Genomic DNA, 18,886 nt, shown 5'->3' with positions numbered 1-18,886 from the left:
AACACTCAAAACATTATGTTTCAAACCATCCACAAAGTAAACATCATCATTGTTAGTCTTTCGATCAAGTGTTATGGATCCTTTTCCTTTTATATGACAAACTTCGTTATTTACAACTCTAACTACTACATCATTGCTATTGAATTCAACAAATTTATTTATATCTCCTCACATATGTTGGGAACAACAACTATCTATAATCCAATCAGATTTCTTCTTTTCAACTTGTGATACTGATGCTTTTTCTTCTCTAACTTAATTTTTAGGGCTTTCTTCTTTAATAGCAACAAATCCTATTTCATCATTCTCATCATCACTTTTGCTCATGAATTCTTCTAGTCTAGCATTAAATTCGTCATCATTAACAAAAAAGCCAATCCTTATGTATTCTTGATTTATAGGGCTTCTCAAACTTCTTTACTCTCATAGGACATTTAGAAGAAAAATGAACAAGTTCATTACAAGTCCAACACTGAAAGATTTTGTTACCTTTAAGTTCTTTATTCATAAGTAGGGCAAGTCCTTTCGCAATCTTCTTGTTTTTATGTACTTTTGGTCGCCTGCTACTAGCATAATCTCCACTTGTACTTACACTCCTTGTCAACATAGGTTGAACACTTAGTGTCCATTTGGTTCGTGGAAGATGATAGGAATTGGCTTTTGCAAAATTCAGATTTGAAAGTTTTTGCGTTTGTTTCAAATCGGCAAAATGGAATTAGCATATCGGACTTCCAATTTTGCCTCAAAACCGGGTTTTCCAACTTCTTACTAGCAAGTAAAAATTGAAAATCAAAACCTGGTTATGTTTTTTAAGGAGTGTAAAAACAATAGATTGGACTACTTTTTGAAATTTGCCTTCAACACCAAGCTTATGCATAAAAATGTGTCTTCACACGCATCTTCCAAGTGAAACAAACAGTTTAAGTAAAATCCAAAAATCGGAATGGAGATTTGCAAAACCTTGATTTGGCTAAAACAAGGTTTGTAGAAATCCAGTGTAACCTCGGGTTAAAACCCCAGCGCACCTGATGTGCGTAAGCACCCAGTGCGGGTGCATCACGCACCCTAGTACCCCCATCGGGAGTTTTTCCACCGCCGCACCCCCGCCACACCAATCAAGCACCCGGGGGGGATGCGATGCTTGGGTGCTTGGGTGCACGGGTGCTTCCTGGGTGCTTGCGGGGTGCTTCCTGGGTGCTTCTTGAGTGCTCGCATGGTGCTTCCTGGGTGCTCGTGGGGTGCTTCCTAGGTCTTGCGGGGTGCTTCCTGGGTACTCACTTTGATATGGCTATGATACATTATAATTATTTCACTGTTTCATGCTATTCGGCTTATTGTCATCATGAGCATCTTTATGATATATGATATTCATAGAATCATATTTGAAGAATGAATTTTGAATCTTGCATCTTGAACTAAGTTAATTTTTTAAATGGTCATTAGTAATGGTTATGAGGTTTTAAATTTCAAGTTTGAACTTATGGTTTGTGAATCGCATTTCAATTTTTCTCTATTGATTGTATTCAACCATATTTGGTATGTTAATGTTATATAATATTTTGAAGTATCATTTCATAATTAGCATTTTTAGTCATATATACTATATATATACTACGCAACCCCCTCCCTCCACTCCCCCTCCTCCTCTACCCCCCCCAACCCCCCTCCGCCGCACCCCCTCCGCACCCCCGCTGTCCCCCGCCGTCCCCAAATTGAGGCTATTTTTTCCTGCATCCGAAACTCGTCCCGACGTCCCCCCGCACCGCCGCACCCCCGCATTGGGGTAACACTATAGAAATCCTAGTTTTTTAAATTCGACGAACCAAACGGACCCTTAATGCGCTAAAAGCAGTTTCAACTCTAGGCAATTCTCCACTCACTCTCATCCACATTTTTGCTGACCGTAATCTCCCAAGAAGAGTCTCTCTTGTAAATCAGATGTTAAGGGAATATGTTGTTCTATCATTTGTGTTGTTTGTCTGTATGCAGGTCTCAAATTCCTCAATATCTTCTATACAACTTCATCTTCAGATTTCTTTCCTCAAAAAGTCTTAATTCATGTAACAATCTCTGCTATTCTACCGAAGTAACTTCTTGCAGATTCATCATCCATCATTTTAGCATCTTGAAATAAGAGTTTCCAAATCTATAATCTAACCTTCTGTGCATGATTATTGCCTTCAAATGTACTATGCAAAGCTTTCCAAACTTGATAATAGTGCTTCTCTTGCAAGCATACTGAACATGAACATGTCTTTTTGAGCTTCATCCCAACTTTCAAGCCTGTCTTCTTCAATCGCAACCTTTTTGCTTTCAATAATCAACCAATAACCTGGACCCATGCATAGAAAATGTATCTTCATCTTCTCCTTCTAACTATCATAGTTATTTCCATCAAACTTTAGACTTTCTCTCCCAAATCGTGCTATAGATCTCTTTAAGTTGTTAAGCTTTGATGGACCTGATGCTCTGATACCAATTGTTACAAAGTAAAGGCCACCAAGATAACTAAGAGGGGGGGTGAATCAGTTATAGAATTAAAACAACTCTCAATATCCTTATTAATTCTTAAACATGTAAACAATAGATGTAACAACCATAGAAAGATAACCATACACAATTACAACACGAGATATGTTAACTTGGGAAACCCTTGATCAGAGAGAAAACTTTGATGGGAATGGTATCACAAGATGATGTACTAATATAAAAGTTACTCTTGGATGGATGGACCCTGTTAGGAGTCAATGAAATATATTCAGTACATATGAGTGCCCGTTAGGAGGCTTTGAATCCCTGTTAGGAGTTGGAAGGAAGACAGATGAACCCACTATCCAAACAGGTTCAATACTATCCTCACTAAATAATACAAGTGTATACCAACAACTATCCAACAACAACTTCTTTGCCAAATGCAATTCCTTGTAAGTTCACCATGGATAAATTGCACCAAGCACTTCTTTGATCCAAAATATATTTGCATGTAAGCTTACACAATACATCAAATAGATATGACCACATATCACACTTCCACTGCGACATTCTATCACAAGGATATGACCTTTCCTTTATGCCAAGTCCTAGAATAAATTATTGAGTTGGCCTTAGGCTTTCCCAATTTACAATAATAATATAGGACAAAAGATTTTACATTACGCATCACATTATAATATTACATCTTTTCACAAATACAAGCAATATGTCGGCTCACAATCTTTATAAATCTTCACTAGCTGATTAGTTGAATGTGTATGATTAACAACAACATCTTCAACATGTCTTTAACCTCTGTCCAAGTTTGCTCAACCAAATGCCATCTCTGCTAGGAGATGCAATCCAAACATTAGTACCTGCTTTCTAATAACTTTGTTTGAAAGCTTCCTTCACTTAATTTATCATAACTCTGCCCACTCTTCATATTTCCATATACTCTCTTGACTATAGCATCTAGACATACTCTAGGACATTATCCCATGTTCGCATAAGCTAATCTTCAATCTTCAAATTGCGAAAAGCCAAAGTCTGTCTATAGCTTTGCCAGTCTTCAAAGAATAACTAGTATGTTGACATTAATGACAAACTTTATCATGAATGCAACACACAACCTCTAAAACATATCTCTAACAATGCTAGGATACACTCCCATAGGATTACGATCAGCATTCATGCTAACAAAGGTTTGGAGGGGATGGCGGGGGAACAAAGTGTGCCAAAAAGCTTGGGGTTGCGGATAAGCATGTCGCAAAAAGATCTACACTAGGAAGCAATGAATAGTCATTTCTTATGATGAAGAAAGTGGTGGTAAGAGAGATGCAGACAAGTGTAGGAGAGGGAGCAAGCAACAAAGGCCAAGCGCAAAGAATGGTGAAAGTTTTATAGTCATCATACCACTAGTTCATAGGGTAGGTACTACGGCGTTTGGGGCTAAGGGAGGAAGGAGTGGTACGGTGCAGGATGTAGAGGAGAGCCGACTCCCAGATCATTTTGGTCAATAAGTTGAACATGGAAGAAAGTTGACTAGAGTTTGTGAAGCAGTCAGGGGGGAGGAGACGTCTAAGATGGAGGATGAAGAGGTCTGGTCGCTCTCCAAGAAGAGGACGAGGGTGCAGGGGTGGGGCACAGCAGGCGGGGGGTGGGCAAGAGGGGATGGAGAGTGGGGGAGAGGGGAATGAATCACGAGGCTGTGGAGGGTATGATTAGCCAACGAGAGCTAGTGGAACTGTAGACTAAGGGAATGAAGGAGGCATAGCTAATTGCGTAGTCCACCACACTAGCAACACTGCAGTGAGGCCAATAGGTAAAGAACTTCGAGCCAGGGAAGCGCGAAAGATTGTTAAGTATCATTAGCTCAGATGACTTAAAAATTTGAAGTAGGTGGCAACCATAACTAGAGAGAGGTACCCAAAAATCCTCCCAGGTATGCCACAAACCCGTGTTGGGAGGATCAGTCTTGAAATGTAGGTAAGGTCGGATCAAAGGTCATGAAGAGGAGTCTGAAGGTCTCTATTACGCACATTTAAGTCCCCTAAGATAATGATATCACCCATAGCCAAAAACTTGGAGATGCACCCGTGCATGTCCATAAAGGGGTCCCTGTCCTTGGGGCCGTGAATTGCATACGAAAAAGAGATCGGTGGAAAGTAGCAGGCAACCATGAAATATCATTGTGATGGAAACTCACACAACCAATATGGATCCATAGGAATCTAGCATAAAGGTCAGAGTGCACAATCGAGATAGAGGTGAACAGACCATCCTTGACTAAGCAAGGAACACCACCAGAACCGCGACACTCCCAGTAGCACAGAAGCCACTAATATCCGACATATTTAGGAAGAGGACAGACAAGGCTCATGTGATTCTTAGTAACAACTAGAATGTCTTTAGACCCCATTGCATCCTAGAAAAGACCAGGTAAGGATTATAATGAGTCATTCCTATTCTAGCAATTAACAAGAATAAAGAAAGAAGAGGACTCACTCTTGCCCAACTACTGGTGTGATCGTCATTTAGCCATAGGGGACCGTCTCGTTTCCCAACCACTAGGGGGTCACGAATCACCACTGTGAGGTTCTGAATCACTACGCATTTATGGTTGCATCTAGCCTCAGCAACAAGGCCCCTAGCCAGTTTCAACTCACTCACCTGCGATCTTGTGAGATCCTCATCAAGGAAAATCTTAGTGGGAAGAGGAAATAACTTCCCCTTCACCCTAAGAGCCCGTATTTTGTAAGATAGAGAGGGGAACCAGAGGTGGAGAGTATACTCTAGAGTGAACCAACATTTATCTAATGTAATATCGGAAATGCCAAGTTGGTCACACAAAAAGGAGTGGCTGATTGGAGTGGGGTCTACTGAGGAAGCAGTAAGGCTCGTGACCCACAAATTAATTTCACGAGCACACCTTCATGGTTCATCACTAATCTTCCCTTGAACCAACTTATCAAGACCCAAAAGAGGTGCAGCCCTAGTATTGACACAAGGAAGCCCAAGTTTCAACTTTTTGCTTAGTTTTGGTTAGCAGGGAGGAATGTTGAGCCACAATTTCCGTTTGCTTGTCCTTCATGGTGTCTATCTTTCCTAGCTGGTCATTGACCGTGCCTAAGTCGGACTTGAAATATGCTATTTTAGTGGTGAAAGTGATAGAGAAGCTACTCAAAAGAGCTTTATTGGAATCTGTCTGCAGTTTGAGCTTAGTGATTGCCTCTGTGAGAGTCGCCACAACTTTCAGCTTTTGGTTTTCAGTTTTGGGCTGCAGCAGATGTTCAACCAGCCTCTAATAAGTCAGCGAGGGAGGCGACTGAGAGGAGGGAACCTCAGCAGCATCTCTGCTGAAAAAAATCTGAAACCAAACAAGTGTAGGAATAGGTGTCTGAACAAAAACAAAATTCCAAAGTGAAGAACATTATTGCAGCAAGAACTTTGACAAGCAAAGAACTTCAACACTAACACACAGGAGATCTAGGCTGCCCACTGCTTGGAAGAAATTTAATAGAACATACCTAAACAGAATTGTCTAGGGTTTAGACGTCAAAATCAATGCACAGGAATAGGAAATTTCCAAATGATCCTTACATGAATTTCGAGCAGGATCTATGCCAGATTTTCCACATAGGATCTTTAAAGAATTTTACCCACAGGTTTGTGAACTGGAAATTTGCGCAGAAAACCATGCAGGAAATAACTGTAAAATCGTGCCGCGAAATAGAAGATAAATCTCGCAGGAAACAAGTGTAAACTTCCAATTTAAGATTGCATGGAGAAATGAAAGAGATATACTGCATAGGAAACAAGGTGAAGTTGCTACTCGTTTTATGGGTCCACGCCTAGTATGTCAATAAAAATTAAGTGAAACTTCAAATTTTGTGAATGCTGGAAACAAACTTTCTTCTTATAACTAACAACACTAAAAATGTCAAAAAAATCCTAAGGTGCTTGTTGGGACTCATATTCGGATTCAGCTTGGGTTCATTGCAGGTATAGAACATCTCAATGTAAGAACAATCTATAGGTCTAGGGACTTACCACAGGTCATATTTGGACCGGGATCCTTCCCAGTTTGTAGCTAGTCCAGGAATGGTTTTAGTAGACTAATAGTTAACACAAACAAATAATTAGAAGATGATTCAGAGGGTGAAATGTGTTCCATAGTAATGATTGTTTACCATACCCAGACAGATTGCTTGCAAATTTAAACTATGACTGATGGGTAAGAGTATAACATGGTAAAAGTGATCTACCATCAATTCTTTATTCAATCTTCTTGCTGCAAAATCTCGAAACAATCAATAGGTTGAACCAATTACAAGTTACAAATGAGAGGCCAAAACAAAAGCCACTCTATGTATCCCTTCCTTATGAGAGGAGTGATATATGGTGGCATATTTCAAAATAAATCTTAAATTCAAGTCTCAAGATAGAGTGCATAATATTTAGAGTCCACAAAATTGAAATATCAAATTGCAGGAATAAAAATTGATTACAAAAATTGTCACTTTTCTCTTTGGACTGTTTGGTAGTCTTAACGGCAATTTAATTCTTTTCATTAAAATGCATTTATTGAAAATTGTCTTATCTTAGGTTGATCAAATAATGCTTTGAGGGATAATTTTGTTTCTTCCTTATGTATCGGAAGACTAGTCTACATTTTAGCCTTTTGGAGCATTTTACATAGCGCCGTGCATGGTTTTGTGCACTTTGTAGAAGCAATAAGCTGCAATTTTTTTACCATTTCGATAGAGACTAATGCATATACTCTAAAAACTGTCTTTTGCAGGAAGAGTTACGGCCATTTTTTTCTTTGCCAAAAGTATTGGATGGCCTTTTTGGGCTTGCAAAAATGCTTTTTGATATTGACATTGAGCCAGTAGATGGTCTTGCCCCAGTAAGAACAAAGTTTTGTACATTTCAATTAATCATTGGGTTTACCTTAGAATAATTAGAGTCAGAGCACATACTATAAATTTATTATGATTCGTTTATTTGCAATTTCTGTTTCCAGGTGTGGAACAAGGATGTGGGGTTCTATGCTGTGAAAGACTCATCAAGCAACGCAGTTGCATACTTTTATTTTGATCCATATTCAAGGCCCTCAGAAAAGCGAGGTGGTGCATGGATGGATGAAGTTTTTGGGCGAAGCCGTGTCCTTGCACAAGATGGCAGTGCAGTAAGGTTACCAATAGCACACATGGTTTGCAATCAGACTCCACCAGTTGGAGATGATCCAAGCCTAATGACTTTCAGAGAGGTAACACATTGAATTTTTGATATGCGTTTCCTCTGAATAATTTTGCTTTTTGCCTTCTATGCTTGTACAACTTTAATTTTTGTTTCTTGAATTTAGCCAACATTCATCAATTGAATAATTCGTGTTCCAGCATAGCTCACTATAAATTGGTCTAGATATTTATCTGTAAAGTGCCTTGAAATTTTTTGAAATTTTATCTCTATTTTTCTGCCCTTGCAGCCTTAGTTTGCTGATGTTTGTTGTTTTGTTATGATTTTTGAATGCCAATGATATTGATGAATACAAATGATTGCAAAATAACTAATTGGAAATCAAAGTGATATGCAACTTCTTTTTATTATTTTCCAAATGCAAGTACATAAAATTCTGATGTAAAATGCACACCTGCAGCCAAGAGGTATTTTCACAAACACTTGGCATGCATCCTATGAATGACTATACAATGAGACGTTTTTACAAACATTTGGCATACAAACTGAACAGCTGAATTAAGTTGATTTCCCTTCAATATTTCAATGTTTACAATGATTGAATACTTTGGTAACAAAAGACATATCTATTACTTGTCAAATGTATCCATCTACAATTGCCAAATGTAAATACCAAAAGAACCTAGAATAAGTAGTTGAGATGACATGCTTTTTGGCTTTTGCTTTTTTCGGATTTGCTTTTTGAGACTGCTTTTTCGGATCTGCTTTTTCGGACTGTTTTTTCAGCTCTGCTTTTTCCGACTGCTTTTTTGGATTTGCTTTTTCAGGCTACTTTTTCAAGTCTGCTTTTTCGCTTTGATTTTTCAGATCCGTTGCGAAAACTGAAACCTTTCTCCTTGCCAACTGATGTCAAAAATTAGATGTACGGGCTGAACAAAAATCATTGAATATTATCTCTCAATTAATCACAAACGAATTGGCTGAATACCAATTCCTCCACTCCCAACTAGGGTTGATATCTTACAACCGAAATTGGCACCTTAGAGTCTTCAAACCCTCAAGCAAGTATGCAAGCACTAAGGCTCTTAGCACAATAGATGAATATGCAACTCAAGATGTGTAAAATGACCCCCCAAAGGCTCCTTATAAAGATTTCACAAGCAACTCCAAGAAGCTTCTAGAGGAATCCAACACTTTATTCTTTTAAGTGACTTTTTGATATTTTATTATGTTAGTCACTTCAATATTAAATCAATTAAATATAAAGTTACTTTTTAATATTTCATTGTTTAGTAACCTTATAAGTAATTAATTTAATATATCTTTTCCCTCTTATTTCTTCCTTTTTAGCCTCCAGGGAAAATAAAAAGCTAAAATAAAATAAGTAGCTGGTGCCTATAAAAAAGGGGACATTACAGTCCTCCCTTCCCGAAATTGCTTGTCCTCAAGCAATTGCAAACTCGGATGCTGTAAAATCTGCTCATTCTCCCATGTGGCGTCCTCTGCAGGCAGATCCTTCCATCTCACCAAGTACTCGTTAATCACTCTATTCCGCAATTTCCTCTCTCTGATATCAATGATCTCTTCGGGCACCAAGACCAAATTTCCCTCCTCATCAAGTGGTGGAAGATCCGTGGAAGAGATAACCTGCTGACCTAATGCCTTCTTGAGGCATGAAACATGAAATACATTATGAATCTTGCTGCTCACAGGCAACTCTAACTCATATGCTACCTCCCCAATCCTCCTAGTAACCTTGTATGGACCGTAGAACCTTGGTCTTAGTTTCTTTGCTCCACTCTTTTTAAGAGAGGACTGTCTATAGGGCTGCAATCGTAGATATACCATATCACCAATCTCAAAGCTGCACTCAACCCTGTGTTTATCTGCATAAGCCTTTTGCTGATTCTGTGCCATTACCAGATTATCCTTGAGTGCCTTCAATATATCTTGGCTTTCTTGAATCCAATCATTTTCTTTAGGTGCCCTACTCTCACCAAAAGCCATCTCCACGAATGAAGGTGCATCATACCTGTACAAGGCTTTGAAAGGACTCATTCCAATGGACATATGGTGTGTGTGGTATTGTAACAATACTCTCCTAAATGCAACCACCTGATCCAAGCCCGCTGTTGTCCTGTCATATAATTATGCAAGTACCCCTCAACCCACTTATTAACAATTTCTATTTTCCCATCAGTTTGAGGGTGATAACTGGTACTGGGTGTCAACTCAATACCTGCTAGTCTAAACAGCTCCTACCAAAAAGCACTCATAAACCTGCTATCCCTGTCGTTGACTATGTTCTTAGGTAGCCCATGCAATCTAAAGATCTCTCTGAAAAATAGCTTAGCCACCTATGAAGCCCTGTACTCTATCGGAATAGCAAAGAAATGTGCGTATTTTGTGAGCCGGTCTACCACAACAAAGATGCTGTCTCTCCTCTGTACCTTGGGTAGGCTTGTGATGAAGTCCATCAAAATGCTCTCCCACTTCTGCTCTTGAATGGGCAAAGGCTGAAGTAACCCAATTGGATGTGTATGCTCGGACTTATTCTGCTGGCAAGTCACGTACTCCTTCACATGCTTCAACACATCATCCTTGAGGCCTTTCCATGAAAACCTCTCTCTAATCTGTCTATAAGTTTTGAAGTAGCCTTGATGTCCTGCTAGGGGTGTATCATGGCAAGATTGTAGTATTTTCTCCTTCAGTTTTGATTTTGGTACAATGTAGATCCTATCCTTGTAGTAAATCCATAGTTCCAAGAATCACGGCGATTCATGCGATTCACGCGATTCGGCGATTCGATTCAAGCCAAACGATTTTTTGTGAATCGGTGAATCGAATCAGCGATAAAGGGTTTATGAAGTAAGTTACTAAATTTCAAGGGTTTTTTTAATTTTCCGATTCATGGCCGATTCGATTCCGATTCATGGCCGATTCACGATTTGATTCGGCCTTGCCGATTTCGATCCGATTCCGATTCTTGTTACTTTGAGTAAATCACATCATCAACTATCCTGTACCTGTCATCCCGAATCAATCCATCCATCAACTCACAAGCAAATGTATTCTTGGAGTACTCCACCAGTAAGATGGATTTCCAATCTGCCGAAATCTCAGAGAGTGAGCAAGCTGAAGGCCTCCTGGAGAGGGCATCTGCAACAATGTTCTTCCCCTTAACATACTCTATGTCGAAATCATATGCCTGTATCTTGCTAACCCACTTCTGTTGTCTCTCGTTCAAGTCCTTCTGCTCTAAGAAGTATTTGAGATTGTTATGATCTGTCCTCACCACAAATTTCCTCCCAACTAGATATTGTTTGAACTTCGCCAAGGCATGCATAATGGCGAGCATCTCCTTATCATAGATGGAGTATAGTCTCTCAGCTCCCTTCAACTTCTGGCTTTCAAAGGCGATAGGGTGTCGATTCTGCATCAATACTACACCAATACCTTCCCCTAAAGCATCACACTCTAGAATGAAAGGTTGTGTGAAATCAGGTTGTGCCAACACTGGACAACTGCTCATCACCTCCTTGAATTTATCAAAAGCTTGCTACGCCTCTGCTGTCCAACAAAATGCACCCTTCTTGGTCAAATCTGTCAAAGATGCCCCCAACTGTGAGAACCCCTTAACAAAATGCCTGTAGTAACTGCACAATCCGGTGAAGCCCCATAGCTCTGTAAGTGACCGTGGCGTGGGCCAATCTAGAATAGTTTGTATTTTCTCTTGGTGCACTTGGACACCCTCTGCAGTGATCACGTGTCCCAAATAAAGAATCTCTCTAAGGCCAAACTCACATTTTGAAGCCTTAGCGTACAAGGATTGCTCCTCCATGATGGTAAGGATCTCATCAAGCTGCTGCAAGTGTCCTTCCCAAGTTTTACTGTATATGAGCAAATCATCAAAGAATACCAAGAGGAACTTACGCAACTGTTTGTTGAAGATATGATTCATACAAGATTGGAATGTGGCAGGTGTGTTAATTAATCCAAATGGCATCACCAAGAACTCATAGTGCCCATAGTGGCATTGGAAAGCAGTCTTGTGCACATCTTGTTCCCTCACTCTAATCTAATGGTAACCCGATCGAAGATCAATCTTTGAAAAATATACTACCCCATGTAACTCATCCAATAACTAATTGATCTTGGGTATCGGGTACCTGTTCTTGATTGTTTTCTTATTGAGGGCTTGGTAATCTATACACATTCTCATGGTCCCATCTTTCTTCTTCACTAGGACCACTGAAAAAGCGAAAGGACTGGAGCTAGGACGAATGTGTCTCATATCAAGCAATTCCTTGATTGCTTTCTCGATCTCATCCTTAAATTTCTTAGGATGGCGATAAGGGTTAGTAATCACTAGCTTGGCCCCTTGTTCCAACTCAATAGTATGCTCGAAGCCTCTGTCCGATGGCTCCCTGGGGGTATCTCACCAAAAACCTTGTCATGTTTGCCCAATATCTCCTTGATGTCAATGTGGACTGGCTGTCCTAAATCTGTAGATTCCTTAGGAGTGATCACACACTCTGCTACCCAAACTATGTCATCATGCTTGAAAATACTCTCCATACGTCTAGCTGAAACAATCTTAGGTGCTTTAGATGCCATACGTCTAAGCACCACTCTATGCCCATCAGCATCTCTAAACTTGAGTTCCATGGTTTGGAAGTTCTGTGAGTACTTCCCTAATGACGGCAACCATTGGACCCCAAGTATGGCATGGATATCACCCAAGTCAATCACATAGAAATCATTTGTAACTGTGTGGTTGCCCATCATAATAGACAACTGTGGAATCCACTGAGTACAAGCTATCTTACGCCCATCAGTGACCATCACACTGAATCCCTCAAAATCCTCTAGAGGAATTTGTCGCTTGTTCACCAATGATGCATCAATGAAGTTATGAGTAGCTCCACTGTCAATTAATACTGCTATCTGATGACCTTGTAGGACCGCACGAACATTGAAAGAGTTGAACTTAAGAGCACTGGAGATAGAAGCAATGATCTCATCATGATTTTCCCCATCTAAACCGTTATTGTCTTCCCTTTGAGATTCCTCTTCCTCAGAACTGCTCTCATCATCTGATATCACCTCAATTAAGTGAGCCTTGCCTTTCCCTAGGCAACGGTGTCCACTAGACCATTTCTCCTTGCAATGATAGCAAATCCCCTTAGGCCGACACTCCTGTCTATAGGCTTCATCAAAGTTCTCCTTATTACTTTTTTTTTGGAATAGTTTCTTCCCTTTATCCTTATGGGATGTGAAAGGCTTGCTAGGAGCCCTAATGCTAGATGTAGAATATTCCATGTCTCTAGTCTTCATGATAGCATCTTGGAGAGAATCTGGTTTGAAGGCCTTAACCCAACCACGAAGAGGCTCTGTCAATCCCTCAATGAAGAGCATAACCAACCGCTGTTCTGAAATATCTGTCACCATAACTGCCAACCGTTGGAACTCTGTGATGTAAGCATCTGTAATGACCCTCCTCAAATCTGCTCTCAAAAAATGCTGATGAAAGCTCAAGGAATTTCACCAAACAATTCACATGCAAGGGACGTATGACTAATATAGTATTTCAACTGGCTTTAAATGACTCTTTTTCAATTTGCATCAATGAGAATCTTGTGCGAGAAGACTCCAAATGGACTACACAATGGCCTAACATGAGTGTGCTACTAATTTTGACAATATTCAGTGCATATATATGATCTAAGCATGAGAAATGAACACCTACAACCAACTGGCATTTTTACAAACAGTTGGTGTGCAAACTAACTAGCTGATAAATAATGATATTGAATTGCTTAAATGACACCAGCAACTATTATCTTCTTAATTTGCAATGAAATTTCTAATACAATGCTCATGAAATATGGCCAAGACTTTTGGCATTTACATGGATTACAAAATGATAATGCTGGTATAATGCACACTTACAGCTGAAACTTATAACACCTTAAAAAATAATACTAATAAAGGAACTTGGTTTTAAATGGCTGTAATAATTTTCTTCAATGCTGCCCCTTCTGCTTTGCTTTCCCGATTTGCTTTTTCGAATTGCTTTTTCGGATTGCTTTTTCGGTTCCGCTTTTTCGGACTGCTCTTTCGATTTCGCTTTTTCGGACTGCTTTTTCGTATCTGCTTTTTCAGACTGCTACCCTTTTGAATCTCAAAGCCATATCTTTCAATGGCGTCAAGATTTTCAGTTTGAAGGGATTTCGTCCTTCAAACTATTGAGACAATCTCCAAAAAATTTTCCAATTTTTTTGATATTTCCAAGCATGCTAAAAAGAAGCTCTTCCATTTCTTTTATAGTGTTCTCACAAGAGCTCCATCTTTCGTTTTTTCAATGTGGGATAAAAGATAACTCCCTTTATGTAACTTATGTCTTCAATGTGTTATAAAATAAAAGAGACTCTTTTAATTTAAATATTTTTCACAAACTATAGTCTATGCATTAATAAAGTTAAATATTTAAATTTAACTTTATAAAATAGCTTTATCAATGCATAACAAATCTTATCAATGATAAACAAGTCTTCTTGTCGATTTTAAACAATCATCATCGACATACTGCTGCCATTGGATGTCCGACCATATCCAAGATGACTTACAATAAATAGTAAGTATGCCCAAAGTTGCCTCAATACCCCTCAGAAAGACCTGCAACTGAAACTATCTAGGCCAAATGGCCCCTAAGTCCCTTTAATGTCCTGGTTAGGCTATGGGACCATGGGGAAATAGGCTAACGACAACATCATGCTATGAATGCTAAAAAGGGGACATTACAATATCCACTGAATTAGTCTACTTGAGTTGTGCTAACTCCCTAAAGCGGAGTTCAGGATTCTTACGATCAAACTTGTCAATGAGCTTCTGGGTGAATTCCAAATATGAAGTAATGTTGGAATGCCCCAAGGTGACAAGTCTATGGTACCACCATTCATGTGCTTCACCTTCCAAATGGAGTGTGGCGTACTGGATAGCCTCTGTTTCCAACATAGGATTGAGCTACAAATGTGTCGAGCTTCTGAACCCAAGCTCTAGTTGTACCTTTGTTAATTCCATCAAATGATGGTAAGGTTAGTTTTCCCACCTTACGTTGCAAGTCTTGATTTTGCACTCCCCATTGATTGTTTCTTGGTCTATTTCTCAATTTAAGGCCACAAAAGTCTACTAGTGACATGGCAGCCTTGAAATCATCACCTAGAGAGTTGTACTCCCTCAAATAATCACCATATCCCTCTTCTCTTACTTGCTGGTCGTGATTTGCAACACCCTGTTCTCTCAAAAATGTAGGCATAAGAGGCCTAGGAGTAGCTCTACTTGCTGTTCTAGCACTGCTTTGAGCTGTGTCATTGTTTTCTTGACCCCCATTGTGTCCATTCTGCCTATTAGTCCTGTTATGGTTCCTATCATTTCCATTGTTTCTGTTATCTACCAGCTGTCCAAGGATAAGTGACAATTCTTCTCTTTCTCTTGCCATTTCATCTCTCAACTCCTGTTGCCCTCTTGCAAGAACATTAAGCATTTGTTGGGTACTGCTTTTTTCCATGAGTTTTAAAGGACTTAAGCCCTTTCTTGCCCTATTATAGAATTTATCCAAAAGATTTGTGAATGGAACATTTGGAAACTCTTCACTCATAACCCGTATAGGATGGCAGGAACTTTAGCTCTGATACCACTGTAAAGTGCCTTGACAATTTTTGAAGTTTTATCCCTGTTTTTCAGCCTTAGGAATTTTGTCAAACACTTCCCTTGCAGCCTCAGTTCGCTGATATTTGTTGTTTTGCTATGATTTTTGAATGCCAATGATATTGATGAATACAAATGATTGTAAAATAACTAAATTTGGAAATCAAAGTGATATGCAACTTCTTTTTATTATTTTCCAAATGCAAGTACATAAATTTCTGATGTAAAATGCACACCTACAGCCAAGAGGTATTTTCACAAACACTTGGCATGCATCCTATGAATGACTATGCAATGAGACGTTTTTACAAACATTTGACATACAAACTGAACAGCTGAATTAAGTTGATTTCCCTTTAATACTTCAATGTTTACAATGACTGAATACTTTGGTAACAAAAGACATATATTACTTGTCAAATGTATCCGTCTACAATTGCCAAATGTAAATACCAAAAGAACTTGGAAAAAGTAGTTGAGATGACATGCTTTTTGGCTTTGCTTTTTTCAGATTTGCTTTTTCGGACTATTTTTATGGATCTGCCTTTTCGGACTACTTTTTCGGCTCTGCTTTTTCACTTTGCTTTTTCGGATCTGTTTTTTCGGATTGCTTTTTCGGCTCTCCTTTTCGCTTTGCTTTTTCGGATCCGCTGCGAAAACTAAAACCTTTCTCTTTGCTAACTGATGTCAAAAATTAGATGCACGGGCTGAACAAAAATTACTGAATATTATCTCCCAATTAATCACAAATGAATTGGCTGAATACCAATTCCTCCACTCGCAACTAGGGTTGATATCTCACAACCGAAATTGGCACCTTAGAGTCTTCAAACCCTCAGGCAAGTATGCAAGCACTAAGGCTCTCAGCACAATAGATGAATATGCAAGTCAAGATGTGTAAAATGACCCCCCATAGGCTCTTTATAAAGATTTGACAAGCAACTCCAAGAAGCTTCTAGAGAAATCAAGCACTTTATTCTTTTAAGTGACTTTTTAATATTTTATTATGTTAGTCACTTTAATATTAAATCAATTAAATATAAAGTTACTTTTTAATATTTCATTGTTTAGTAACCTTATAAGTAATTAATTTAATATATCTTTTCCCCCTTATTTCTTCCTTTTTAGCCTCTGGGGAAAATAAAGGCTAAAAGAAAATAAGTAGCTGGTGCCTGTCAAAAAGGGGACATTACATTATTCTATCCTCGAAAAGTAGATATCAGATAAAGCTATAAATTGTTTACTGGATGAAGCTACAGACCATTTTAGTCATCAAGGCTTCAAATGTGGTCTAATCATATAGGAAATGTAGAATAGTTCATAATAGGCATGTCATAAAAATGCATGTCATGTAAACTGTATGCCTTTGTGAAATGTCAGCTTAACATTTGTGTCTTTCTGAAGTTTAATTCAACTTTAGGCCCTTTTGAGTTAAGAGTGAGAAGGTTTCCACAATCCATGCGAATACTTTAAATGCTGCTTCTGGATTCAATTGTGTTATTATTTTTTCCCATCAACGTTTCAGATCAGTCTATAATCCATCATCATGATTGAAATTGAATTGCTGTAAATATAGTATTCATTTATAAAGATGAGTGTAGATAGTGCAGAGAAATAAGCACATTATAAACTCTTTGGTGATATTTATCCATTTGATTATTGATAAGTAGTTTGGATAAGTGGTTATACAGACCTCTCAATGCTTGCTCAATTATAAAATATGAAAATTTACTTTACTGCCCAGAATTTCTTCAGTTTGTAGAATTTGTTTCTTCTGTCAGGATTAGCATATTTATGGACCTATGGTATGTAATTGGGCTTTATATGTGTTGTTTGGATACAAGAGCTTTTTTAGCGTTAGGCTTTCTGTTTGTTCACTTTTTCTTGGATAAACTTATGCATACATCAATTGTATGCTAAATGCTATTGTCATTACTTTTGCACTACTCGGAGACTAGCTTTAATAAATTATAATACTGGTATCCTGTTAGATATGATGAATACTAAATTTTGTCCAAAATGAAAAGCATCAGACAGCAGAAATTCACCTTTGACAAATGCCTCATAATTATCATACACTAGACAAACCAACTATACTGTGTTACTATAGTCAAAACTGTCAGAATATCAATTAAATGCAACACCAGGGTTTTCTAATGTATGGGAGAGGATAATAAGTGGACGATGATGCCAGTGGACTGGCCTAAACTCAGGTTCTCTGCCATCAGCTTTTCTCACTTGAGATCACATGCTAGAACCTGATCCAAGATCCTGATAGGCATACACTGCATTGATACCATTTTGCAAAGAATCCCTATGAACACATCATCAATGGAGAAAGTTTGGAGACATGAAACATTATTAACAATATTTACTTTTTTTTAAAAATGTTATAAAATATGGAGTAGTTTGCAATAGCAATTTATATAAGTGTGAAGGCCTTGTTTTCAAAAATCTTGATTGAAAGAGACAATGCCAAATTAGGTGAATTGGACTAACCTTGTGTACTGCACTAACTTTTATACTGACATGTGTCATGATTGTCTTGCTATAGGTTGAATTAGAACTTCTGCTTAGATCCTAGAATTATTCAGATAATGATGTGTATATGTTTAAAATTCTTAATTACTCAATTATATGAACTTTCATAGAGTTGTTAATACAGCGCTCTGAATTCAGGATACTAGAAACATTATATGATTGCTTAAACGCCTCATGATTAATATACATACAATAGAACAGTAGTTAATCTCAACATTTATTATTTATCAATAATATCAAAGGAGAGAATAATGGGAGCCTGAGCGGGAAGAGATGGTCAAGTTTTAGCAGGAGGGAGCTCTGATTTTAGCGGTGGTGAGGATGGAGAGGATGAGAATACAGATTCTTCAGTTGCCTATTTTTGGCTTTGACTTCCGTGGACTGTGGAGACATACTATTTAATTTGGTGGCATCTACGATCAACAATAATTTCTTCTTGTCCTCTTTGCGGATGAATTTATTTTATTCTTTGTGGGTGGTTGTTTCAAGCTTGAAGCGGTTGGATCTAGTGCTTGTTGGGGTTTGTATGGGTGTGGTGCTTTCCTTATGTTTTGAATCCCAAACCAGTGTGATTTGCTCCATCTCAGCTTTTTTGTGATCTGAGTCTGTCCTATTTGGGCTTGAGAATTTGTATGGCTTCAAGGATTTGGTGTTGTTGGGTGGGGCCTTTTCCTAGTTGAAGCCCTTTGCCTTGTTTTTAGTCAATTTTTGGGTGGTGGCTTATAGTATATAGTTTTTGATGATGTAATATCCCCAATTTTTAATGTAATAATTAAATTAAATTAGTTAATTAACTAGTTCTAGAATTTAAATAATATAACAGAAGGACCTTTAATTAGTTACTTTAATTAATTAATATGGGGCTCAAGTTAATAATATTTGTATTTGTGGTTCTGATTGATTTAATATATCTCAGACCCATTTTTATTTAATTGTTTCCATTGGTAGGTGTGGTCAT

General features: G+C 38.3%; 1 protein-coding gene across 2 annotated transcripts in view; it reads left to right on the top strand.

Annotated features, from left to right (window-relative positions):
* Positions 1–18,886, top strand: part of LOC149551146 (putative cytosolic oligopeptidase A) — a 251,797-nt gene that overhangs the window by 116,987 nt on the left and 115,924 nt on the right. For both annotated transcript variants that reach the window (XR_016352686.1, XM_089786726.1), the window contains exons 9-10: positions 7,277–7,384; positions 7,502–7,747. Coding sequence is in view for 1 of the 2 variants with exons in the window: in XM_089786726.1 (XP_089642852.1) it covers positions 7,277–7,384; positions 7,502–7,747 (354 nt within the window). In the remaining variant the exon portion in view is untranslated. The remainder of the gene's footprint in view (positions 1–7,276; positions 7,385–7,501; positions 7,748–18,886) is intronic.

Source organism: Cupressus sempervirens, chromosome 6, assembly GCF_028749045.1.
Source record: "Cupressus sempervirens isolate cs-2001-9-10 chromosome 6, ASM2874904v1, whole genome shotgun sequence".
NCBI classification, from domain to species: domain Eukaryota; kingdom Viridiplantae; phylum Streptophyta; class Pinopsida; order Cupressales; family Cupressaceae; genus Cupressus; species Cupressus sempervirens.
This window is presented reverse-complemented; position numbering and strand designations above follow the sequence as displayed.